The sequence below is a fragment of the Tinamus guttatus genome, unplaced genomic scaffold (assembly GCF_059628265.1).
Source record: "Tinamus guttatus ecotype Peru unplaced genomic scaffold, ASM5962826v1 Tinamus_guttatus_pri_ptg000155l, whole genome shotgun sequence".
Taxonomy (NCBI): Eukaryota; Metazoa; Chordata; class Aves; order Tinamiformes; family Tinamidae; genus Tinamus; species Tinamus guttatus.
Genome location: NW_028288689.1, coordinates 5,163,222 through 5,190,351, shown reverse-complemented (window position 1 = coordinate 5,190,351; position 27,130 = coordinate 5,163,222). Strand labels below are relative to the sequence as shown.

The window sequence follows — 27,130 nt, the reverse complement described above, 5'->3', positions numbered from 1 at the left end:
GCTTGCTAAGGTTTCTAGAAGGTCTGACTGACCTGAGTATCTGTGATGTCTCATGCACTTGAAATCATAAAAAACCCGATGTCTGTGTAGCCCATGTTGCCGGAGACAAGATTCCCGTCATCTTCCAATGGACACATGTTCAGGATGCTTGGTGTTAGGACATCCAGCCATGTCTGTGGAGGGTGAGGATGGTGTTTAAATAGCTATTTAACCAAGAGATGCTTTGTTTTCATTCCGTAACTATAATTTAATATTTTATCCTTTATTATTATTATCTGTGAGAAAGTTGTCTAATGTCCATTTAGAGGGAAGGTGCAGTAGCAAATCAGAAAAGAATCTGGCAAAACTCCCCGTTACCCAGGTGTGACGTGTTGCCCAGGTGTAACTCGTTACCCAGGCGCGTCGTGTTTGCCACCCATACGCAGTGTTTTAAATGCTGCGTTTATGCGCGCCGAGGAAGCTCCCCACGGCAGCTCCTGCGGACGCGCGAGCCGTGCGGCGCTGCGGCACCCAGCACCCCTGCACTGCCCGGCTACGCCGGGGTGGCCGCGGTGCCCGGGGGGACAGAGGGAGCCAGGAGCACGCAGCGGTGCTCCCCGTCAGAACGCGCGCGCCGCATTAGCGCGGCCGTGGGCACGTAGATTTATTTCATTATATGTAAAATATAAAGGATCCCCTGTTAGAAAATGCAATTGCCTAATTTCAAGTGACAACTCTTTCACTTCCATTTCCTCAGCAAGGCGGACCCTCAACCTTGGGGAAAAAAAACCCAAAGCGGGCGCCATGGAGCGAGAGCCACCCGGTCGTGGGCATGAAGCGGCCGCTGGGCCGGGAGCAGCCCCCGGGGCTGCCGGAGCCGCTCGGCGGGAGCGCGCGGCCAGATGGGGCTGCGCACAATGCGGAGCCGCGCCGCCCCGCCACAGACATGTGCTGCTTGGAATAATAAAAAGACCATAAAATTAGATTAGTCGAGTCTAATTTGGCATCAGCGTATTCCCTGCGCGCCCTCGCGGCTCTGGGGCGGATAAAGCCCGGAGATTTAGTGCTGCCAGGACAGAGGACTCCAACTTCCCGTAAAAAGCGGGGGGAAGAAAAGGCAGCGTGGGAGGTCGCCGAGGGCAGCGCGGTGCCCTCCGGTGATTTACAGGCCTTTAGCTTAATGAAATTGTTGCAGTGACATGACGGTAAAAGCTCATAATGGATTGGATGCCCTAATGTAATGAAATTACTCCCTTCTGCCTTTAAAAAAAAAAAAAAAAAAAAAAAAAGAGGCGCAATTAATATTTCCTGAGACCTGGCGGGCTCCAGTGCGCGGCGCGGGCAGGCGGCAGGCGGCCGCGCGGAGCGCGCGGGGCCGAGGCGGCAGCGGCGCCCGCCCTCACGCTCTCCCTTGCTCCCCGCAGGCAGCTGGACAACAACCAGATCAGCTGCGTGGAGGACGGCGCCTTCCGAGCCCTGCGCGACCTGGAGATCCTGTGAGTGCGACCGGGGGCCGCGGCGGGAGGGAGGGAGCGGGGAGGACACGCGGGGCCTCGGCCCCTTGGCGGTTGCGTCGCGGGGGCTCGGACACGGTGGCGGCACGGCGGGGCTGCGCTCTTCTCCTGACACAAACTTCACAGAGCGGCGGCCCCGGGGAGCCAGGGAAGGGGGTTGGCAGCACAACCTGCCTCTCTGGGGCAGAACGCGCGTTAAGTTCGAGCGATGTTGATGCAGTGCTGCGGGGGTCCGGGCGGGTCGGATCGCTGCCGGTCCCCACGGTCGCTGCCGTGTGCGAGCGGAGTCTAAAGCCACCAGCCGGCTGCAGGGCTCCCCCACGGCCTCCACGTTGCTGCCGTGACCCCATGAGCGCTAGTGTCTCCCTCACGTGCAGCTCTGAGCCAAAATGGGGGCACAGCGGGGAGAAACCCCCCTGGCCTCAGTCCTGTGCACTGGAGTCAGGCCGGTGTCCCCAGCCCACGAGGGCCTGGTCCCCGTCCCGCTCCCATGGAGGCCCCCAAGGGCGCTCCCTGCCCGGCTGGTGCTCCAGGCTCTTCCCGCTGGGCACAGGTCGCTGCCCCCACCGAGGCGCTCGGCTGGAATCCATCTCCTCAAGGGCACAGCCCGCATCCACCGTGAACAGTGACTGCTAGAAAACATGCATCGCCTCTGTCAAGTGTTACTTATTTGTGAGGCCGAGCAGCACAGAGGGAGAAGGAAGGAAACTGCCAGGTCACGGTCTCCTCCAAAACTGGCCTTTTCCTTTTGCTGGGCTGTTCTCCCGTATCTACAGGGAGGGCTCAGTCCTCCACTGACACTAGACTGTGCTGTGACTTTCCCTGCGAGAGCCTGGAGCGCCCGGGAGCCTTCGCTGTAGTGCGCTGAACTCTGTAGGCTCGGAAAAGTTGCTGGGAAAGGATGCACTTCTGCTCCCGAGGACGTAGTAAATGCTGGATTAGATGATTTGTTCCTCCGTTTATATTTGCTTAGTTCTATAGAATTTTTTTGTGGGTGGAAGAGGAAGAGGATTTCTTCTTTCTGTATGAAATACATCATAATCAGATCTTTTATGCATTTTTAATTTGCAGCACAGACGTGCTAATAGAGAAAAATAATCAATCTTAATTCTAAGAGATGAGAAAATAGATTGATAATTCCTATATCTAGAAGTATCTTTCTTGCAGTTACAAAATTTGAGCCGTGTACTTCTAACCTAATTCAAATTTATTTCTAAGCTTGTCTTCAAAGAAAGTTTGAGCATTTAAGACTCTCTCAAGCAAAATAAATTTGCTTAATGCCCCAGAGGATATAGTATCTGCAGTTGTACAACAGTAGTAATCATTAAAAAATAAAAGCGTTTTGAACCATCAAAGAGTGTTAACAAGTGAAACCAAAGGACATCCAGATAACATTTCAGAGCACAACTTGCTATGTATAATTTATGCAGATATATTTTAGCTTATAATGTAGCATGTAGCAAGTAGCTAATGATTCTAGCAAAAATCTCTTATCCACGTTATCTGAGTAGTTTGCAAGGGTACCAAAAAGTGTATGTTATCTGACTGATGGGAATCTCGTGACCTTTCCTATACCAAACATGCACATTTCTGCACCTCTTCCCTCCCATGTCTTTGCATCCTATGTTTTGTAGATTATTTGGGGCAGAGACAAAATTTTTAGTGATACCTAGAAAAAAAAAAGGGGGGGGGGAAATAAAAATGAGTTCCTTCTGTGCTTAAGGAACTCGATGTGGGGAGATGTGGGGACGCAAGGAAGCCCTGCAGTTATCCTGCTCCGTGCTCTGTGTTACTTATTTCTGATTGTCAAGCACCCAGTTTTAGTTTAGTTCATTTTCTTTTTTTTTCAGTGCTCAGAATAAGGTCCCGTACCAGCACACAGTACAGAGCCAGAAATGAAAACAAGGCTGAAATTTGTAATAAATTACAGTGCACTCAGCATATTTTGGCAGGGTTTTGCGCTGCCAGGATTATCCTGGGGGCAGTGCAGTGAGTTGCTACCTCCAGCTGAAGCTCGGAGCGGGCCCAGGGACTGACCGTGGCCCCTCGTGCAGACGCAGTCTTTGGATCACTTCTCCATTCTCCCAAAGTTGTCCCTGATCCCATGGTCTGATTTATGTCAACTATAGTGCGAGTGCCCGGCACTACCAGTGCCTGCGGGATTTGGATGAGTAAACCTGGGAAAATGGGGCAGATCGGGTGTTCTGGTGCCTTCTGCTGATGGTCCTTGCCCAAGAACGGTGTTTGGAACAGGCACACTTACCTAGATAGGTTTGGATTGGGGCTGGTTTTTTTTTTTTTCCCATTTTGTGTCAAGTTTCCTATAAAGGTTTTAATCTGTTGATAAGCTGTAGGGATTTTTACTGTTGACATACTTCCTTTCCCCCTTTTTATAAGGAAGCATATTTCTTGAGGCTTGGTCTTGCATTTCAGGGCACAGAAAGGTGTGTTCAACCCCTCCAACTGCAATAGAATGTGAAAGAGGCATGTGTTTGTGAAAGTTGACAAAAGTTATTAAATAAATTATGACCTGTCAGAGCAGAAATCTGCAGAAAACTCAAAGAAAATTGATGTGGACCTTCTCCTGGATGAAATGTCATTTTTGAAAGGAAAAGGTCTTTTGTTCTAACTCGTTTAATTTTTACTTAGGTTCTGTGAGAATAACAGTATTACTGAAAAATCTTTATTAGTATAGCTGCAAGCAAGGTACTAAAACAAAACAAAAATTCAGAATAAGGGTCCAGTGTTGCTTGTGGAGAATGACAGGAAGGTGTTCAAATCCTTTGCTGGTTAGAAGTGTATTAGCCTGTGGCTTGATGTCCAGTATCCAACGTGATGGTGCCCCAGAGCTAAAACTCCTTTGGAGCTCCAAATTTCACTGTCCCTCTCGTAGGACATTTAAGTAAAAGGAATTAATTCCAAAGCGACTCAAAGTGGATTAACTATTAATCCACTGATCCTGCTAGTGCTGATGATCCTGCTGGTGCCATTAGTCTAGAGGTGCCTGAGAATTTCTAGGATACGTTTCTCAGGAAGACACAAAACTCAATTTAGCAGCAATCCCTTTTAATTTACTTTATTATTGTTTTATCTCAGTGAAGCACCCTGAAAACAGCGTGGTGACATGGCAGCGGTGCCACCTGGAGAGCAAGTAGTACGAGCTGCTGTTGACACCTTTTCTGCCGTGTTTCCCTTGTTTTATCTTGTAAAAGCTGCTTTTCCTCCCACTTCATAATGCTAGCAAGAAGGATGAGAGCTTGAACACTTGGTGTTCGTTGCAGATTTTGTGCAAAAACACTTAGCACTCAAAAGATGTTAATCTTAGCAGGAGCTTATCCTAAAAGGACTGTTGTTAGTATTGTATTAAAAAAATAAAAAAAGAAAACAAGTGAATTTTTTATGTGCAGAGCTAGTAGTGAACGGCTTGCGTTTGGGTTTGTTGATAATCGGGTTAATTGACGGAGATCTTGGCTTGCATTCATGTAGTATCTCCTGTCCCAGCCTTGTAAGCTTTCGAGTCACGGACAAAGCCTGCAAATCCTCTTTGCGTTTCGCTGCCTTTTGAAGGGAGTCACTGGGGCTGCCCGTGGCGCCAGGAGCGCCCGGCAGCGTGTGCCGTCCTGGCACTGCTGGTGCTGAAGCAGAACGGGCACAACACCCCCAGATCCACGTCCGCTCTAGGCCTTCACTTAGATTCCAAGTGAACCCTAAGCATTTGAACTAAAATCAACCAAAAAAAAAAAAGCCAAATCCCTAGTGTTTTTTTTTTTTTTTTTAGTTTGCAAAATGTGAGCACAAATGAAAATACACCATACCTCCGTCCCTGAAATCTTAAAATGAAAGATAGTCCTGCAACAGGACTGTTAGCATTTAAAACAGTTCCGCCGGTGACAAGCGCATCCTCGCCCACGCGGACGCGCCTGCCGCTCGCGCTGCTGCTGCGGGCGCTTGGGTGCTTTGCAGCGTTTCCCTTGCGCCTCTTTGCGGCTGCCGCCGCGTGGCGAGGAGCGCGGTGCGAGGAGCGCGGTGCGAGGAGCGCGGTGCGAGCCGCGAGGCCGGCGCCCCTCCGCATCGCGTGGCCTTTCTGTGCATCCCGTAAAACATCCATTGGTGGGAAGTGTTTCACCACTGCGGTAGGGTTATTCATACCTTCATTTTTCACTCCCGTACGTTTCTCTTACACTGATCGTGTTTCATTAAAATGTCCTCAGTTGGGCAATTTCTGATGGGGACATCATGAATGAATTGTGCTTATAATGCCGCGTATCTTTTTTTCTTAGCAAACTTCTAAGAAACTTTTATGAAAATGAATCAATATTTTGTGTTGCAGCCAAGATTTAATTTTTCCTCTAGTTGTCCCCTGTATTCTGAGTACTCAGTTATAGAGCCAATTTTGCTTATTTGCAAAATGCTATTCTGGGCATGTCTTAACTAGATGGAAAGATTTTTATTTGCTTTTCCAACCTAGAGAGGCAGGGAGCTAAAGTCATGGCATAATTCTAAATATATGACATGTCATTGCTTAATGAAAGCTTGAAAATGCCACAGAAATGTGATTTCTTTCTCTATTTTACTGGAAATTATGATTGGTTGAGGCAGTTGGGATTAAATTTGAACTCAGTTGCATTCTTAACCAATGCCAAGATACCTAAATACAATAATGAAAATTAGATTTTTATTAAAAATGCTATGCATAGCTGTTTTACTTATTCATAAATGCATTCAGTAAAATTAGAACGGTTAGTGTTAGAAGGGTTGTTTTTTCAACCAAGGGTATATATCAGCTCAAATAGATGTAAATGAATTAAGTGAATTAAAAATCTGTAGTTGTTTCATCAGTCTGGATGTGCACAATATGCGTTACAAAAGCAAAAAGAGAGTAAATTGCCAGTGGCAGGGTATGAGTAACTGAAGTGTGTATCTGCTGGGTGAAATTCCAAAAACAAAGAGCTTGGCTTTTCCAAGAGTATCCTTGGAGGTCGTTTCTCAGGAATGTGCCAGAGGGAGAATAAAGATAAGAATTAAAAATTAAGAAATAAGGATTAAGAACTATTCTGAATGCTTGCCAGCCAAGAGGTGGTGTTCCCACAGTAGAGAGGTGTTTACTGGTGGGCAAATGATAATTTCCAGCTTTCTCCAGGGAGAAGTGTCCAGGTAGGAGCCCTGCACCACTTTCCTGGTGTCATCTTAAGCGAAAGGGAGATGCTCCTGAAAACCCTGGCTGCTCCTATAGGGAAAGACTTCCTTTTTATAAATGGAGTGGAGATCAGGGGAACTACAGAAATGCCCTTTTCTGGAGAACTTTTAGGAAGCATCTGCATAGACCCAGATGAAATGAGATGCCTAATTCGTGTGAAGAGTAGATGGAGAAACATGGGATGTGTGCATGGCTGCCGGAGAGGGAGTGTTTTTATTTGCTGCCGGGTGTCAGCAGGAGATGCAGCGTCGCTGCTGAAGGAACCGAGGTGGAGTCTGAGATGGCCTCTGTGCTGTAGCACGCTGCCAAGCGGGGCTGGCCGCGCGGCAGAGCGAGGGGACGCTGTCCAGATGGCAGCCCGTGACGGCCTTTGGGTCAGAGCGCGGGGGCGGGCGGGAGAGGGGCTCTGCGCAAACCGCCGGGGCCTGCGAGAAGGGATGCAGCTCTGCTCTGGGGCGAGCACGCGTTGGCATCAGTTCATTGATGGGCAGTTTTCCTCACGCTGCACAATGCCAGACATGTCCCAGCAGTTGGATAGACATCCTGTCCACCCTCGGTGTGGATGCCCAATTGGGTATTTAGAAAAGACGATTTTTTTCCCCCAAGAGCGTAGCAAGTACCCGAATGCTGCGCTCGTTTTCTCCCGCGCTGCCACGGCTGGAGGCTTTTCCCTTTGGAGCAGCCGGGAGCGCCTGGGGCTCCAGACGCCCCTGGATAGGAACGGTGCCCGGCTGGAGCTATTAGGCTCAGGAGCACTAGCCAACGTGCACTCTAAGGAGCCCTGCGTTAGGGCTGGCGTCGTGTGAGCCCGTTATTCCTGCTGCACTTGCTGCTCTGGGACTGCAGCGCCAGAACTCAGGGGGCTTGGGGACTTTGGGCACCGTCTCCCGTGGTTTTCCTCGCCTCCTTCACAGGCTCTGTTCCTATTCTCCCTTTCCCTCCCTTTGACTAGCGCAGCTTGCTGGTGGCGAAGGTGGCGTGGGCAGCGCGAGCCGGCGGCTGCCGAGCGGACGCGACGCGCTCCCGCTGCGGATGCGCTCCCGCTGCGGCCGCGCTGCCGGGGCCGGCGCGGAGCCGCCGGCGCGGGACGGTGCTCCCGGCAGGCGCTGGCACAGCACGAGCTCGGGGCGAACGCGCCGGGAGCCCTTCGCTGCCCTGCTCAGCAGCACGGGGGTGCGCGAGGCGCCCGCCGCCCCGGGTGCATCCGCTCCGCGCGGGGGGACGCAGCGCAGGCCGCAGAGACGCCCCTGCAGCCTCCTTCCCCCCGGGCAGCAAACCTCAGTGTGAAATTTTCACAGGAAGCCGGAGCACCAGAATTGTTGCTCTGCTGCTTCCAGCATCGTGCCAAAAATCGTGCTCAGGCTGCAGTTGCTGGAACAGGGGGCTATAAGTTATTTGGCATTAGCATTTTCCAGAAGGTTTAGCGTGCACAATAATGTTTTATCTGCAGTAAATTGGGAATCAAAACTATAGTGTGAAGATACTATGCGTGCAAATCAAATAGATGGAAAATTGCATATGTAGAAGCTTCTCCTGATGTAAAATCATAGTGTGGTTTTAATTGCTGCTCACAGGGGTATGCATATAAAATAAGTATATATATAAATGTATATTATACATAACATATGTATGATACAAAGAGATGCAAGATTTAATTAGGTCTCTATATTCTGGTTAAATGTAGGAAGAATCATTTTTAAAAAACTTGAAAGAAATATGATTAATGGAAATTAGACTTGGCATTTCCAGGTCTGTGCTTAAAACAAAAAATTAAAGAGCTTTGTTAAGGTTGGAAGCATGAGACAATTTTAAAGTAATCTGAAATCCAATAATCACAATTTCTATGTCAATTCTGTTGTCATAAATGAAGCAATTTCCGATTAACTAGGTGGGTCCTGGCAGAATTTCATTTGCCGAGCTCTGTTTGGGAAGGAGCAGACTGTGAGCATTGGGTCAGTTTGTAGGGTGATGGATGTCCATGTTTAGAGCATCTGCAGTTCCCTAGGAAAGCCGGGTGTTAAAGCAGCATAAGGTCATTGAGAGACGTTTGTTGTGGTGTAGCGTGTTGTTGTTGAGTGTTGTAGAGATACCTCAGAAAATGGGTTGGTCACTTTGAAAGAGCATCGGATGAGAAGGCCCAAGCAAAGGAAATAAAGAATGCCATAAATTTTCAGGAGTCGCTCACATCCCTCTTGTTTTTGAGGGCTCCTGGTGGTTTGCGCTTGCCAGACAGTGGTTGAGAGGGGGCCGTTTTCAAGGGCAGAAGAGGGCAGGACGTTGCGGCCGGCCGTTGTGGTGGCGTTGGTGGAAGGACACGGCGTCTATGGCCCTGTCTTTGCCCCCAGCAGGTCGTTGAGAGGCCTCTTGTGCCATGGGGAGCCCCGGAGCGTGACGGTCGCCCAAGAGGCGGCTCGGCAGGCGGTGCCCGCGCGCGGCCGGGCCGGAGTGCCGCAATGCAGCAGCTCTGCGACGCCTCGCGCGGGCCGCGCGCTGGGCGGGCTCTGGGAGGGGGGCTCGGCCGCGCCGCGCGCCCCCGCGCTTCCTACTGGCTCCTCGCGCCATTGCTGCCGTGGCTTAAAAGGCCTGGGCGCAGCGTCGCTGCGGGAGAGCCCCGCGCCGGGCTCCGAGCCGCGGCTCTGCTGCTCCGTCCCCACGCGGCTCCTGGGCAACAACTGCCTTCTGCATTTAGCCGCTTTTGGCGCTTGTAGAATATTCCTGAACAGGTCACCATCGCCTCGAAGGCCCTTCCCTGTATGTTTTATTTTGCACGTTTCCACTGTGGACTGAATGCAAGTGAAATGCTGTGAGTATCTGATATTGGAACTGGGTTTCTTAGCTGTATTGCATACTTGTGCATGCGTATCAGCCGGTATTGCTGCTGCTCGTGGGCAGGTGGCGTTTGGGAGAAATTTAAAAGTGGAAAAGATACCTGATTTTAAACATGTTGAATAACCTTTTCTTCGTGTGGTGCGCATGAGCAGTGTCTAATGTATTAGTAAGAGGAAAGCGCTGTGCGGGTTTGCTGATGGAAACCAGATCCCTTCCCAGCTCCACCAAGAAACGGAATCGCCCGTGTCCAGGAACTAGGTGTTGGCTTTGCGCTTTCGGCAGCGTCTGTTTCTTGCGTGATGGTGGCTTTTCCCGAGCGGCTGTTCAAGCGCAGCCGTCTTAAGTTCACAGCATACGCATGGCACATGGTGTTTCCCGGTTCGTTCGTTCGGGTGGGTTTGCGTTTGCCTGTGTTTTGACACACCGGGTACAGCTGAACGCGAGGAGCTCGAGGCCGGGCTCGCTCGGGCTCTCCGCCGCCCTTGTCCTTGAGGAGGGCGCTTTGGTCGCCCAGGGTCTTCCCCTCTTTAAAGGATTTGCCTCTTTCCGTGCCTGCCCGGCAAAGCGCGCTGAGCGCACGGCTGCCTCGTGGCAACTTTCTGCTCGTCGGGAGATTTTTGCCCCGGTGGGACGTGGCGCGCGGTCCCTCCCTCGGCCCTGGCGTCACGCCGTGCCGCACTGCGGCGGCCGCGGAGCCCCGCGTTGCCGCATCGCCCTTCCCAGTCTGCCCGCTCCGGCCCTTTTGTTGTCCCTGGAATCTGCAAGGATGACCCGCCGGCCACTCGCCAAGCCCCTCTGCTTCGGGGAATGCTGCACCGCAGAGGTGTGAAAAGGCTGTGTTCGGTAGGGCAGGGAGGTCTATGGAAACACGTCCTTTTGCTTCCGCTAGGTTATGGCACTAAAACTGCCTCAGGATGGGAAACATTAAAATACAATTTTGAGAAATTATATTTAATCCATTTCTTTAGCTTTTTTTCCTGGTGGAACCCTGTAAAGAGACTCTAGCATTCAGCCGATTCTATACGAAAACCTTTTACCTCGATGATGGAAATATCCATTATTCAATTCCTTCAGCCTTTTGCTATAGAAAGGGCAAAAGTTGTTTATCCTTTCAAATTCCCAAGCAGACTGCGTCGGTTTGAACTACATTAAGTTTGTAGGACTGGCTTTGCATCGGGAAGGACTGGCTGCAATGAACCATTCAGGCAGGAAGCGGAGAATCCGCTTTATTTTGCCGAAGTGCTGATGCATCCGACAAGGTTTGTATGAAACAGCTCTGTATTGTTGGTGCTTTTTCATCTTTTTGATAACTGCGTCCGGGAGCGTTTCAGACCTCTTGATCTGCAGAGAAGGCAGTCCCATTTCCATTAATGTTGTCTGCAATAGCGTGGAATCCATAAACTGTAATATAAAGAAAGAAGCTTGCAGAGGTAAAGACTGAGAGCTTAGTGTCTAGATAAGTGATCTCTGCATACCCTAAACAAATAGTCTATCTATTTAGTAATTATTTTAAATTAAGTAATGTATTTCTTTTATTATTTTAATATATTAATTTGTCAAAGGAGGAATTTTTAAAGGATTGAACAAATGTTGGATGTTCAAATGGAATTGAAATTGTATATAATCCTGTTGTGTAGAGATCTGTGCCTAAGTAAGTAGATTGCAGGGATTGTAAGTAGATTGGTTGAAATCAGCAGCAGCATTTGCACTGAATTCAGTGGTTTGGGTGTTACGATAGTTGGATATGTTCCCAGTTGTCCAAAGCAAATAATATTGAATCTGGAAATTGGCTGCCCTAAGAGAAGCATCAAAATCACACTGATAACTGTAAAACACATGCTCAGTATTTGCAGAAATGCTTTTCCTTTTCTGAGGCCAAATATCTAAAGAACCTTGTGGATGGACATGGGGCTTAAAGCCGCGGTGCTGTCTATCCCAATACACTGTACTGAAAAGTGTGTACCTTTTGGGCAAAGATTTGAGAAATGTCCTGATTCAAAAACGAGTAAAGGCAGTATTTCTTCTGCCAATTCTGAGCTTAGAAAAAGAATTATTTGGAGAATCCTTAATTTAAAATTAAAAATAGCAACAAAATGATGGCAGTCTATTTTTTTTGTCTTTGCACTGGTGCTTTCTAAAACTAAAATTTTTCTTCAGGCTGGACTAAATTTTGAATTTGTGGGGTATTTTTTGCCTAGAAATAGCATGTTACGTGAAAGGTTGAAAAACCTGAGTGTAATTTCTGCAGAAATCTTTTAGAGTCCTCCCTGGCCATGGGAATTAGAAAGAATGGAGAGATACAACTGGTACATGTACTAGGTGTAACTGCTAGAGATGATACACTAGGGTGGAAAAATAGGTATGTCTTTCTCTATATGGAAGAAGGAGACCTCCTTAAGGGGGAATGGGAGGACATTGCATGTAAGACCGTGCAAATGTCATTTTTTGACTTTGTGCCTAACGTCCACCACCTGAATGAACTGTATTCCCTCCTGCGTGACTTTATCTTATCTTTTAGTACCTTATCTTATTCTGCGCCACCTTATTTGATCTTGTTTTACCTTACTTTATTTCTTCGTGTGTTGGCATAAGTCACCCCGGGCACGGTGGCAGCGCGTGTGCCCGCAGCACAGGCCGAGCTCACCTGGGAAGGGCTTCACCCGCAGCCTGGGCATCGCTTCCAGCGCCGCCCGCTTTGCGCCCGCGCGTGTCCCGTGGGCAGCCGTGGGCATCGCTTCCAGCGCCGCCCGCTTTGCGCCCACGCGTGTCCCGTGGGCAGCCGTGGGCATCGCTTCCAGCGCCACCCGCTTTGCTCCCGCGTGTGTCCCGGGGGCAGCCGTGGGCATCGCTTCCAGCGCCGCCCGCTTTGCGCCCGCGCGTGTCCCGTGGGCAGCCGTGGGCATCGCTTCCAGCGCCGCCCGCTTTGCGCCCGCGCATGTCCCGGGGGCAGCCGTGGGCATCGCTTCCAGCGCCGCCCGCTTTGCGCCCGCGCGTGTCGAGGGGCAGCCGTGGGCATCGCTTCCAGCACCGCCCGCTTTGCTCCCGCGCGTGTCGAGGGGCAGCCGTGGGCATCGCTTCCAGCGCCGCCCGCTTTGCTCCCACGCGTGTCCCAGGGGCAGCCGTGGGCATCGCTTCCAGCGCCGCCCGCTTTGCTCCCACGCGTGTCCCAGGGGCAGCCGTGGGCATCGCTTCCAGCGCCGCCCGCTTTGCTCCCGCGCGTGTCCCAGGGGCAGCCCTGGGCATCGCTTCCAGCGCCGCCCGCTTTGCGCCCGCGCGTGTCCCGGGGGCAGCCGTGGAGCACCCGGCTCGGATGGGTGGCATCTTTTGCCCCTCTGCGCTGTTCCCTGTCGCAGTCTCCTCGCCCAGCCAGGCGCCTTCTCGTGGCCGTGGCGGCACCGGGTGCCCCAGGGCTGCCACCGCGGGCAGGTGCCGAGCGACCCTTGCAGCACGGCAGGAGGAACCCTGCTGCTTGGGGATGCAGCAGATAGGCCTGTAAAAACAGGAGAGTATCCGAGTGCATTTTCACTACAAAGCAGTTTCTCCAAAGCCTCGTGTTTTTAAAGTAATCTTACTCCTTCCATGAAAAAAAAAAAATCAAGCTGGCACAGACATCTGGCCTTTATAATAAGCTTGAGCAGTTAAAATCTGAAAGTTTTAATGCAAATTAAAATCAGCTGGAGAACAGGACGGATCAGGCACTTGTATTTGGAAACATTGCTGCCCGTTTGATCCAAATTCAATACTAATCTTATTTTACGTTTTCAGACATTTCTCAGAAGGACATTTTCTTTCCTGTGCATCCTTTTGCCTTGTTGAGAGGCAGCTCTTGATCCTTGTGTTGGTGCAAGGGGGGCGTTGTGAGCACATCAGCAGAAAGCCAAGAGCAGAACAGGGACCACAAATTGGCAGCTGGTTATTTTTGTTTATTTCTGTTGATTTTACGTGGCACCTGGAGACTCTTGAGAGCGTGATTTGCCTGGGCTGACGCTGTGTTTGCAAACAGCCCTCGCGCGGGGCTGGCTCACTGCCGCGCCGGGCGCACACGCCGAGGCCCGGGCGCAGCGGCGGCTGCTGCGGCGGCTGATCCGAGGTGTCAGCACCGCGCTCGCTGTCCCGCCGGCGTGGATGATCCCGGGATCATCGCATTGCCCGGCAGCCCGGAGTGAGGGGTTAATCAGAGCAGCATCGTTTGCTTTCGTTATGTGCCCACACGGGGCTCGGCTTCGGCTGGCTGCCCTCTCTCCACATGCACTGGGTAAGAAGCGTTCCCCTATAGCTGAGTAACGTTTCCCTTTGTGGAGATTAAGGCGATTACAGACTTTTCCCTTGCCCTTTGCAACAGGCTTTCATGTGGCTAGAGACAGTCAGGTTTGAGAGCAGGAAGTGCTGGTGTGTGGATCTGAGATTCAGTCACAAATACACTGGATTTTGCGGCTAAATCAGGCGCCTAAGAACAGGTTTGGTCTCCAATATTTCAGGCAGGCCCCCTCGTTTGTGTGCATCAGTGATGAGGAAGGAGTCTAACCTTGCTCAAGCTGGATGGTGTCAGGCCACAAGGCCTGTGAGAAGATCTGTGAAGAGATCAATTTTTATTTCCCGGATCGCCCCCAGGTTTTGGCGAGGGAGTAGCCCCCCCTTCCCTGGGTTTGGCTCCCGGGACCACTGCAGATGCCCCCTGAGCAGCTCTCCCTGGCCTGCACCCGGACAGTCACGGAACGTTAGGCCCAATTACACGGTGCTGCGGGGCCACGCGCCATGGGCAGCCGCGAGCGCGTGGTGATGAAGCCGAGGGGTAATTGAAGGAGACAGAGGGAAGTGTCAGGCTTGTCAGCGCCGCAGCGCCCCGGCCGCTCTCGCCGCCAGCCGCCCCGGCCACTTGTCGGCCCCGCGGCTCTCGGAGTCTCTCTCCGCAAGGTTTGTCGTGCGGCGACGCGGCGCCCGCCTCCTCCTGCAGCGGCCTCAGGGAGCTGGGAGAGAGCAAGGGAAAAACGCGCCGGCGTTTACCAGCGAGCGCAGCCTGCGGATGCGTCGCCAAACGAGGAGCGTGTTTGTGCCAGCAAATCTCGTCTTACAGACCCCTGCGTAACCCCTGCTGCCTAAAAGCAGAACACGTTCCAAAAGAAAAAATAAGCTACCGGAGCTGCTCCTTTTCAGAGCTCTTCCTCCATTTACCCACCTCACAGTATATACCTATACCTGACAGTATATGTCTTGGTATTAAGCATACTTCTACACATATTTATATTTGCGTGGGTGCGTTCAGAATTGTTTCCTCACAGTCAACAAGGCCTCTCTGCAGCAGAGAATTTTATAAAGACTTTTTGCAGTGTCCCTTCGTCAGCTGAATGTGACAGCAGAGAGCCTTGTGTGCGTCAAGAAGCTGCACGGCCGGCGCCGCCGACTACGGGGGATGCTTAATAAGGCTGGGGGAAAAGTGTTAATCAAAAATCTAATCTACCATGTAATTTCTCAATTTGATTAGCCGTTTGTGCTAATCAGCGGCAGACATGGCATGTGCAAGACGAGCAGCCGCTGGTAGGCTGGGAAATCAAAGAGCATCTTCAGGGCTGGCCAGGCCGGGCCTGTCTGCCATTTCCCTGCCCCGTTTTGTCCCTTTGGGCTGTGAGTAGACCATGGCCTCACGGTGGAGCTTGCACTGATGCGCAGCTAGGGTTACATGTATGCACGTTATCAAAATGGCCGGCATTTAGAAATGTGGCTATTTATATAGAATTTTTTTTTTTTCTTTTACCAATGATAACATAGGATACCACAACTTTTTTAAACCTCGGATATACCGGGTATTATTTAAATACTGTCATCAAATATTCAGTCATTTTGGTGGGAGTAAAACAGATCCTTGTGTATATTTTTCCACTTGAAATGTGACTGAAAAGCATTGGTTTCTGCTGTTTTATGTTGTACTTAGTTAAGAACTTAAATAGTCAATATTTTTAGATAACTCTGCTATGTTTTTTCATTTTTCCTGACGTCATTGGTAGATCCTTTTGGTTCATGTCTAGTGAACCTGGATCAGAGGGGGCAGATGTATTGCAGTGAAAGTATTATTTTTACAGATGAAAAAGCCACCAGTAATCCTGGATTCATTATGTGCCCTTAATTGCTATTAGTGTAATTTCAAGTAAGAGAAAAATAATCTGTGTGTTCTGTAAGGTAAGGAGTTGCCAGGGATCTGGCAGCCTGTGATTTCTCCGAGTTATTCCGAGGAATACGAAGCTCTGCGTAGGTGTCCCAAGGAGGGCGCTCAGCACGGCTGCGGGCACCACACCAGGAGCGCTGGGTGCAGCTCTGGGCTCCTCAGCATGGGTGGGACGGGGAACTCCTCGAGAGGGTCCAGCGTAGAGCAACGAAGAGGGTTAAGGTCCAGCGTAGAGCAACGAAGAGGGTTAAGGGCTGGAGTATCTGTCGTGTGAGGAAAGACTGAGCGAGCGGGGCCTGTTCAGGCTGGAGAAGAGCAGATTGAGAGGGGATCTGATCAACGTGTACAAATACCTGAGGGGGGACTGTAAAGGGGATGGGGCCAAACTCTTCTTGGTGGTAGACAGTGACAGGACAAGGGGTAATGGGTAGAAATTAAAATACAGGCAGTTCCATCTCCTTACAAGGAGATGGAACCCTTCTTTCCTGGGAGGGCGACGGAGCCCTGGAACAGGCTGCCCAGAGAGGTTGTGGAGTCTCCTCTGGAGATCTTCAAACCTGCCTGGATGCCACCCTGTGCCATGTGCTCTGGGTGTCCCTGCTGGAGCAGGGGGTTGGACCAGATGATCTCTAGAGGTCCCCTCCAACCTCCACCGTTCTGGGATTCTGTGGTGCTCTGGCTTAGCTCCCAGGATCTGGCAAGGATCTCATCCCGAGCTGGGCCGTTTGCTGGCATGAGTGGTACTGCCTGTGCACGCGGTTAGTGACTCGGCCTCGCAGAGGGGCCTGCGAGGAGAGGGCTTCTGGGTGAGAGGATGGTGCCTTTTCAGGGCAGGGGGTGTCCTGGGCTCTGGAAAAAGTGCACAGTGTGGGGCTGGGAGGAGCCTGCAGGATGCAGGGCTCCCCGCGTGCTCCTGCAGCTGTCGGAGGATTCTGGAAGGCTTCCCTTTCCCGGAGCTTCCAGCTGCCTGTGCATCCTTTTCTATGCACTTCGTCTTGGCTGGCTGGGAATGGGAATGGCACCTTGACACAGCTAACAGGCAGCTGGAGCAGGATATACTTTTGGTCATCACATGTGAAATACACTCGTGTAATGTCAGGACTCCTGGTGGTGAAAACGCTTGCAGAGGAGGCGTCATGTACATGACAGCTCTGCAGATGCTTAGGAACATCCCTGTGCAAGTGGCAGAGCCTGCTGCGGTGCCAGAGCTGCACGCTGGGCTCGGCAGGGTTAAATTCCCTCCCTGCAACCTGGCTCTGGCGCAGGCGGCTCCCTGTCAATTAGTGCCTTGGCCCTTTGGCCCCCTTTGTCCTGAAATAATTGCTGTTATCATACGTGCTTTATTGCCTTCATTATGGTTAACATTCAAATATCAATGAAATAATATGTTAAGAAGTAATTTGTGCAGCAGCTCTCTGCTCCGCTCTCCCTGAGAGGTGTGTGGAGGGAGTTTATTAACAAATCCAGCGCCCGCTGGGGTTCCTTGTGGGGGAGTCTGCTTAATTTGTTGACAAACTATGGGAAACCTTTGCTTACTGGGGGCAAAGCTTGGCCCTTCTCCTCTGTTGTTTTGTGAGTAGCAATCCTGGATGTGCCTGCAATAACACGTGGTCTATTAAGCAGAAATGTTTTCCAAAATCTAAAAGTACATTTGAATTGCGGAATCGGGCAGTGATCGCTGACCTTTCAGCGTCCGCATGAAGAATTGTGCTGGGAAGAGGGATGTGCCCTGTGCCGCAGATACCGTCACTCGCTGTCACTTCCCATTCCGTCTGAATCCCAGCCCTCTCCGTTGGAAATCAATAGAAAGTCTCCCTTGAATTCCTAGGGCTCCTATTGAGTCCCGTGGTGCCCCGCGTGGCCTCGGGAGCCATCCGTTACGCGCGTGATTCCGTCGGTGCGAGCCGGCTCTGCGCGGCCGTTACTCATGAGCGCGTACCTAGAGCGTCACCGCCAGCCGCGCGCGTCGTTTGTTATGGAACTGGCAACTGAGGCACAGGAGGGATGGTGCTGTAATGCTTACAGAAGAAACGCTGCTGCAGCTAGAGATTCAACTGCGTCCTGCTTGGACTCGCAAGCGTGCGTGCACGGCCACAAACAGCAGCTCAGTGTACATGCATGTTTTGAGAGGTTTTGCTCGCTTTTTGCAGCAATCTGTGCGCTGGGGTTTCTGTACAATACTGGCTATTTTGCCCTAAAAATATCTTTCTTGACGTGTCACGACCTGGTTTGGAGGTGGCCTCCAGCATGCCTTGTTGTCCGCGGATCTCCCCCCGGGATAAGGGGTGGTTTCCCTGCATAGCAGTGGGCAAGCACCGTCAGTGCGTGTGTGTCTCAGTGTGTGACCCTCTCCTCTTTTCTCCCCTTTCTGGCAGCACTCTCAACAACAACAACATCACCCGCATTCCCGTGACCAGCTTCAATCACATGCCGAAGATCCGGACTCTGTAAGTAATACCTTGGAAACAGACAGATTTTCGCAATATTTGGCTTTTTGTGATGGTTCTAACTCAGTCTCTTGCCGGCCTAAAAGGCTTTGAGGAAGATGATGATGAAAAAGGCCAGATCTGAGGGCCGGGGCCCAGGCCAGGTAGGTGCCCCCAGGGCCAGCGGTGCCCCCAGGCCCTGCCCTCCTCCATCCAGACCAGCGCGTCGGGAGCGTCCAGTTTGGTCAAGATTTTGTTTTATGAGGAACTGGAGCTGGAACTTTTTTTTTCCTGTGGGAAATTCCGCAAAATCAAGATTTGTTCCGAACTAGAATATCGCCCAAGTTGTAAAAGCCTCTCCAATAGATGAAGTTATTTAAGTTTTTAATACCCTGTGTTTAAATCCTGTTTTTTTTTTCTTTTGAAATTCAAAACAACTTCTGAAACAAGAATTTGTTTTGAAGGAAAAAGTCAAAGAGTTTCTTTTCACATATTTTCCAAAACAAAACATCATTAACTGACACATTTTCCATAAAAACTTCTCTTATGTCAAATCCACTTTTCTACAGCTGGATATAATTCCAATGGAAAAGTTGTGATCAGCTTTGGATCAAGAACATTGGAATTAGGCTGTATACATTTGTGGAATTCAGCTGTAGCCCACCCAGAGCATTTTCTTTAAATAAATTGTTCCTTTAAATGCTTTTAGGGAAAATAAAGCTTCAGGAACAGTTGTGTTTAAAGAAAATTTCTTTGGCTTTGCTCCAAAACACAAAACAACCCAAGATGTTTTAACTCCTAAAAGCAAAAGGAAGGGCAATACTAATTGGGTTAAAATTTTTTTCAGGCTGCTCAAAAATAGAATGTGTCAGGGATACTACATATTTATTTGTGAGTTATTGTAGGCAAGTTACCTGAAGAAAGCTGTCTCTTGCTCATGTCAATCTGTGCAAGATAACCTCTGATTTGCACTTACTTTCCTCAATAAAGGATGAATTACCAGTTGTTAGTGTAGGTAATTAAATGGGCAGTGCATGTTTGTCTTATAAGAGAAAGAGGGTGAAGATGATGAGGACAGGGTTAAGGTTGCTCCAGCTTTGCCTCCCCTTTCCCTCTGGCTCAGCGCTCCGGGACGTTTGCCCGGCTGCTTCGCGTCGGCCTTGCCGGGTACCGGAGCCCAGGGCCTTCTGCCCTTTTCCTTTTGGTCTGATTTCGGAGATGACTTTGTAGGGAGCTCCCTGGAGACCTGCACTGACTAATCCCCCTCTGCTGCAATTAAGAATGAAAAAAAAGGAGGGGAAAAAAAGGAAGGAAGTCATAAATAGGATTTATAAGGGGAAGCTTTTATATTGAATTCTGAGAGCCACATTTTATAGAACATGAATGCTGACCCACTCTAAAAGGATTTGCTGGAAATTTAATTTAGGGTCTGTGGCTAAAAGGGCATCTTTAAAAAGTGGCATTTGTATTCATTCACCTTACGCTCTCTGAAGGTAGCTTCAGCATCAATAAGAAGTGGGATGTTTTAGTCTCCAAAGATGCCAAATCTCGAAATACCCTTCAAAGCAGTTCAGAGAGATAAAAAAAACTTACATAGGCTGGTGAGAATACAGGCAAATGTTCCATTTTCTGTGTTTCCCACTACCTGTTTCATCAGAGCCATAAAAATCATCAAAATAGAAATTAATATAAGGTAAACACAGAAATCAGTTTTTTGTGTTTTTTTTTTTGTTATCTTTTTTGTTTAGAACTCTTCCTCTCTCCCCAAGTCATTCCATTACTTCTCACAGTTAACACTTTTTATTATAATTATTAATAAATAGCATTACATAAAGAGCATTACTTAATAGTTTTAAACGTCTTCTCTTCAGATTCTAGGATATTCCTGTTCGGTTTAGCTGAGGTCTTGATTCAAATTCAGTCCAGGTAGATCAGGACTGATACTCGCTGCAGTTTAATGGCTATATAGGATTCTTTAAAAATAAGATCCTGTTTGTCCACGTTCTCCAAAAGCTTCTCGCGCAGACATATGTCTTAAAAGCTTTTCTGGTGGATGCCTGAACTGGATGTCCCCAAAGCAGGGCCAGCCCTCGCTCCCAGCCCTGCCACAGGTAACCATGGATCGGAAGGGAAATAACATATTTGACTTCAGCCTGACTCCTCACCTTGAAGAAAGGGGGAAAAAAGAGGAGTGCTAGTGAGATTTGAAGCCCAGGAGGAATTATTTATATATATATATATATTTAAAAAAAAGACCAGCTTTTTCATGGCAGTGTTGCTTTTTATTTAACCATCTTTTCTGTTGTTACATTTTATTGATCTCTTAGATTTGATTGGAAGTGACAGGAATTAGCTTTTATTGATCTGCTTTCCTTGGCTTGAAATGGCTTTATTTATGTCCCTGCCTGGCCCCCTCACTTATTTGCTTAATGGTAGGTCTCCTGTTCTCTCTGCACTCGCCAGTGGCTGCTGAGATAGAGAATTGCGGGTTTTTTTGTTAAGATGTTTTTATTTGAAGGCAGAGTGAACATGCACTGGATTGCTGCAGTGCCCTTTCCCTGCCTGCCTGCTATTTGGGCCCTGAAATCCCGAGGTTCCTTTGAAAGGCAGCAGAGGCTCCTCGTACCCTGGCTGGGGGATGCTCGTTCTCCTTCCCTTGCAAACACATTTATTTGTTCTTTCTGTGGGCACAACATATTTGTCAAAATGTTCCAGAAAGATGAATGGTCCGTAATAACAAAGCGTTTCACAGACATCTAACATGCTGCACTCTCATTTGAATAGCAATGTAATCTCCAAACCCAAGTTTTTCTGGCCCATCCTTCTCGGGCAGCTGCGTTTCTGGCCTGGCGTTGGGTCTCCACATGATGAATTCCAATTTGCAGCCCTTTTCTGTGCCTGTCAGCCGGGCAAGGGCTCAGTCCTGAGCACGCTCACTGGGGGCGTTTTTTAATGCAATGCCATAATACTAGTGAGCGATGCTTTGCCTACCCATTTCTGACAGAGTTTTCAATCTGTTTTGTCAATTCAGCTTTGCTATATCATACAAACCTATGACTCATTGCAAGGAAGGAAATAATTCATGTCCTCAGCTTTTGTGTTGGCCTAAAGTGTAATAGCACTCAAAAATACCCGATTCCCTCCCCAGATGCATCGTCATTTTACACATTTTGTTTATTTAATTATTTGGGCATGCTAATGCTTGTGGAAGCTGCCGGGGGCAGGCGTGAGCCAAGCTGGGCTGGGGAGGGCTCCTCTTGTTCGTCAGGGGTTAAAAATTCCTCATGGGAACCTAAAATTCTGCTTAAATTGTTGCAGTAAGAGCAGCATTGGGGAAGCGGTGGAGGCACTGCAAGAACATACAAGGCTCAATAGCCTCTGCTTTTTTTAATTTGAAAAGGGGAGTAAAGAAGAAAGAATTACCTGTTAGCATGTTTATCTGCCTGGTTCTTTTGTTGTATGTGTTTGTCTATGCTGTGGATTTAATTAAAGCTATCACTTCCATGCATTTATTTATGATAAAAGAAAATCACAGGCAGAATGATACTTGGAGGCATCTTAAACCTGCTTGTTCCTTTCTGCAGAATGGTCAACTCATGATGGACCTGAAGGGAGGTGATCGGGACCACAGATCAGCTTAGGTTAAAAGCAGTTGTATTTCCTTATGGTTATGTCTCATTCTCATTTAATTCCAGCCTTCAGGGGCGCTCTGGGGCGCAGCGCTAACGCCCGCGCGTGGGTCTGCGCGCGGGGAGGCGGCGGCCCGGCTCGTCCTCGCACCCCCGTGACTCCGGCGCTCGCGTGTCTTGCAGGAGGCTCCACTCCAACTTCCTGCACTGCGACTGCCACCTGGCCTGGCTCTCCGAGTGGCTGCGGCAGCGACGCACCATCGGCCAGTTCACCTTCTGCCTGGCCCCCGTCAGCCTCCGCGGCTTCCTCGTGGCCGAGGTGCAGAAAAAGGACTTCGTCTGCTCGGGTAATGGTGCCGCTTCTGCGCCTCCTGCCAGCCGCTGTCCGTGTTGAAATGCCCGTGCAAACGGAGCGGGAGGTCGTTACACGAGTTATGTTCTGCTGTGTTGCTGCCTCGCTTGCATCATTGCTAAACTGTGTGATAATATATCAAATTGGTTTTTGTTTTTTTTTTTTTCAAAAAACGTGATAGTATTATCAAGTCTTTTTTTTTCTGGCTTTATATGACTTGCTGTGTTTTGGGTAGTGGTTCTGTTCTTGACTGATTTTTTTCTAGTGTGGTATTGGTAAGGGTATCAGCATAAGAAATCTGTGAAGCGAGGATAATATGGTATTTCCCAAAGGAAGGGCTCTACAGCTCGCAGAAATACACAGGAAAGGGAAAAGTAAATGCTGGTCTGAATCTGTTGATATAATAGAGTGGGTTATAGACCCCAAGGTAAAGATTTTGCCCCTGGGATTGAAGCAGGTTTCTTAGCGAGCCACAGCATTTCACCCTCTCCAAGTTTCCTCATTGATAAAGGGGGTTGATGGCAGGAGCCCATCTCACAAACCATGTATCTGTGTTTTGGGTCAATTCGTGGTGTTTCCTGAACTGTGCTGGGCTCTTTTGCTCAAGAAAAGCATGACTTGGATCAGACAGGACCTGAGCACGCGGGTCTACAGGCAAAGCACCAGTGTGGCATCAGGTTCAGTAGAGGGTGAATCCCTTCTGGTTTGTACAACAGGCTTTTCAGATGAATTCCCAGCAGATGGGGAATTCCCAGCCAAATGAAGAAAAAAAAAGTCCTTTTAGCATATCACATAGAAAGCCTAAATGCCCTTGGGCACGTCTTAGAGTTTGAGTCAAAGAAGAGCAAATTCACTTTGCGGGGAAGTTTTGTTGTACTTCAGTGCACTATGCCTGACACTACAGTAAAACACCTACTGAAATAACTGACTTTACAAAAACATGTAAAAAGGAGCTAGGTCAACACCTGAAAGGAGTAAATGTAACAAGTAAGTTACAGGGCTCTCAGGATTGGGTTCAGCTCCCTTGTGCTTGCTTTTGTTTGCTTGTCCATTGCCCTCCTGTGCCCACTCCCTCGGGCTGTGTCCCCTTGGTGTTGGGCTGGCAGGCAGGAACCCTCCGGGAATGCTGGAGCTGGAGGTGTCCGTAAGAATCCCTCTATTCCCTCCTTTCAGACTGTAAACTGGGACCATAAGCTGTAGAGAAATGGTTGTACGTGAAGACTCTGAGGATTGAGCAGTGATTTTTGTGGCATGCTTTTCAAGAGTGCCGAGTGCCTGCAGCTTCCATGCAGCTGGGGGAGAGTTCAGCGTGGACAGAATATTGAAAAATTATTTTAAAATCTCAACCAAAAGAGAAGTTTAGGAATATAACAGTCTTGGGAGAGAAAAGGATAAAAATAAATGGATAAATGAATGAAGCTATTAGAGGAATTTCATTTTACAAAAGAACAAACCACCTTGTTTCTTTCTTAGGAAATTAAAAGTTTCAGATGGGGCTCAGCTATTGGGATTTATGATAGAGTGAAAGAAAAAAGGACTGTTTAAATCAGGAGAGAAAACAATCATCAAATGAGAAATGTTGAGTGGACAGCACTGATTCAAATGGAGCTTTCTGCGTAGATCATGATTTCCAAAGACAGCGGGATGTTAAACAGTGCTGCTGGACTAAGAATGTATAGGAAGACATAGTAGATTTTCTATTTTTTTCTTTTTTTCCCTCTATAAGAGAACTGTCAAGGTTGACCTGGAAAACCCTATGTGGATATGTACTTCAAAGAGGATATAAATCTTCCCACATCCTTTCTGCAGCTTTTGTTCCTGATTTTACAATGTAATTTGGTTGTGTTTGACTATGAAGTCAGTCTAGGACAGGAGGTGAACTGAACTTGTCCCTCTGCAAAAGAATTTTGCAGCATTTAAGATTAAATGAACCACAGTAACTAGCCTCAAGCCGGCAGTGAAAGCCGCCTTTGCGTCGTGGTTATGGAGTGCTGAAGTGCAGCACATTGAGCCACCCTGCTCCAGCACAGGCTTGGGGTTTTAAGCACTGCTTTTATAGAAGTAGGAAAATCACCACAGGAAAAGCTCTGCTTTTGCTACACAGTGAAAGGAGCTCGGACAGAGAATTCCTCTTCAAAGGCTGTGCTCTTGCGGGCTTCACCCAGAAGAGGAGAATGAATTGGAGAAAATGATTTGGGAAAGGATGAAAAAGATACTAAAAAAAACCTGATTTTTGGTTGTTTTGACCCCTATGCAAAAGTGCATTCTTTCTTAAAATTTTATAGTAATGTTACTTACAAAGTGAGTTTTAAATACTATATATTAAGGAACTATATGAATTGAAAAAGCCAAGGAAAACACTGACAGATGCACACAACTGCAGCCCAAGCTGATTCCTTCTGGGGCACCATGCTACAGGTCCTGTGGAGTAATGTTTACAAACACTGGGTGCAAAAGCCATCAAGTTCCTGTTGCTAAAATCAGAATTATGTGCTGATGCAGGTGTGTAAATTGAGAGTTGGGTCCTTCAGAACCGTGCAATGTGTAGGCCTGAAAGTGCTAGTCCAGACGGCACTTGCAGGCGGTTGGGAGCAGTGGGAACGCTGCCCCGGCCGGTGCCGTTGCGTGTCCGGCCCAGGCCTGCGGCAGACGCAGAGGGCCGGGGCGCGTGTCCCGGTTGCGGAGCACCCAGCAGGGTGATAACGACCGCTTCCCTCTCCTCCATCACCACAGCGGCCTCCGGCAGCTGGAATCCCGCCCTCACCATGGAGCGGGGAGCTGGTTGCTTGTGTATTCCTTAGGCTTGCAGAGTGTCTTGGCAATGACTTGGTAGCCAAGCGGCCTGGTAGCTGCCGGAGCCCTCCAGGCTCCTCCTGGATCAAAACCAGCTTGTTCACCTTGTCCGGGGGGTTTCACTGCTCAGCTGTTTTTTCTCTCTGTCTGTCTGTCTCTGCCTCTCTTTCTTTCCTTCCCTCTCCCCTCAGGATAGTCCTTCTCTCTCTTGTTTCATGTAAGTTTTGCTGTGGTTCTTGGGCTTTTTCCACGAGCTGCCCTTTGCGTACTGGAGCTGAACATGCCGGCCGGCCCTGGCAGGTCGCGGGGCCTCGTCCCCTGCGCTGGCGCTGGTGGCCCTGGGCTCACGAGGGCAACCAGGCAGCAGAGCAGGGTCCTCCTCTTCCCAGGGCTCTGCAGGACCCGCGCGCTGACCCCTTCCCAATGTTGTTACGGTGGTGAATTCTCAACGTGCTGTTTCACTTGTTTTTCTTTTCTCACAGAGAAATTGTCATCAGTGTTTAAAATCTTGAAATTAATTTGGAGCTGATTTAGTCTGTGTATCCTGCAGTAAGAAATTTAGCTACATTTACATTTAAAATAGATGATTTTTAATGGCTTTTCTAAGACAGTTTAATAATGAACCAAGACTCGCAGAGAAGGAACTTTGTTACATAAATCATTCTCTTTTCCATTGCAAGATAGAGGTTTCTTTCTGTTTCTTGGTCCTTATTTCCCGTTCAGAGGATGCTAAGAGAGCCTGAAGAAAATTAAGTTGCTAATTCTGGAGGAAATTGGTTCAAGTAGGTTATGAGTTACGTCAGTCGGAAACTGATGCCACAGAGAAGCCGTTATCAGAACCAAGGGGCTAGTGGCTTCTGGTAAATAAACTGATAGTGATTTTAAGAAAATACTGGGTTGATCCAAATCTCAATTTAAGATCTAGCATTTCATATGGTGGAGCTACAGCTGAGGAATAATAGAGAGGAAAAAAATGTGAGCTTCTTGCTGCTTAATGCAGACTGGAAACCCTAATAAGAAAGAAGATTTATTTGTTTTAGGTAGGTCAAAGAGCCTTAAAACATAGTTGATATTCCCTGCCTCAGACCATGAAACTCGAGAGATTTTCTCACTCCATTTTTCTCCTACCAACTCCATAGCATTTTGGCGAGGAGAAAAGCAGCAATGATACCCACTACAATAACACTCCTCGAGCTTGTTAGCCTAACAAGATTATTCAAACGATGCTGAAGGAGAAGTGTGCAGGGAGGGGAGCTCCCACCATCTGCTCTTGTTAAAGAAACCTCCAAGCTGCAGTAGATCCGTATAAGCAGCGCCCGGGCTGCTTCTTGGAGCACAGGACATGGAAAACTGGGGCTCTGTGAAACAAAAGTGCAAAGAAATTTTGCTGCTGCTGCGGATGTTGCCGTACAACAAGCATATGATTACCCTTAATGCCAGCGGATAAAAATAGAGGCTTGTCTCGTGACTAGTGGGATCGTGGTGTTTGGGTATGCAAACCCCCACGTGTATTCTCACAACGTGTGGAAATGCCTCGTGGCACCGCGCGGTGCCGCCGGTGGGAGCGCAGCCTCGTGCAGAGCGGGAGCTCGGGAAGAGGCGCGTCCTTATCCAGGGAAAATTGGGAGCGCTGGGGCGGGGCTTGAGCGTGTTCCAAACCCTGCAATCAGATCCATAGACTTCCTCGCTTGTATCTTCATTTGTTTTGTTCAAGATGTGTGTCCAGCTCACAGCACATGATACTTAAATAAAGGGACCCATAGTCTATAAAATAAATGCAAAATTCTTGGCATGCGTCGGTGGCAAGTACGAAGTTATGTGCAGCCTGCGCCAGATACACGTGAATTTCTTCTTGTTGATAATGGAATGGGGTAGCGTTACACATTTGCTTTAAAACTGAAGGGCTCCTCTGGCTGGTGGAGTTCATTCCTCGTAACTGCGCACAGACATAAGCATTTAGGCCCAAAGGTCCATATAGGCTTTTGTTCTATAAGTTCCCTAAAGCATAAGCAGCTTGACTTTACCAAAGCTTTCTTGCCAAAGTCTGGATTCAGCGTGTCCTGCTTGGCACTGCAGTGTGAAAGGGAAGCCCCTCCACCCCAAGGGAGTGCCCTTTGCGTCAGGGAAGAGCCCTTCTGCGTGAGCTGCTGCAGGCCGGGAGCAGAGGAGGATGCGCAAACAGCACCAAGCCTTGTGTCGGCCTCCTTTTCAGACACCATCAAACTGGTTTAAAAACACAGTCTAAAACTAT

The 27,130-nt window shown here is 49.0% G+C and overlaps 1 protein-coding gene across 1 annotated transcript in view; it reads left to right on the top strand.

Moving 5' to 3' along the window:
- The window catches only part of SLIT3 (slit guidance ligand 3), a 353,962-nt gene that overhangs the window by 181,955 nt on the left and 144,877 nt on the right, over nucleotides 1-27,130 (top strand). The window contains exons 6-8 of the mRNA XM_088522712.1: nucleotides 1,404-1,475; nucleotides 18,055-18,126; nucleotides 21,918-22,081. Coding sequence (XP_088378838.1) covers nucleotides 1,404-1,475; nucleotides 18,055-18,126; nucleotides 21,918-22,081 — 308 coding nt within the window. The remainder of the gene's footprint in view (nucleotides 1-1,403; nucleotides 1,476-18,054; nucleotides 18,127-21,917; nucleotides 22,082-27,130) is intronic.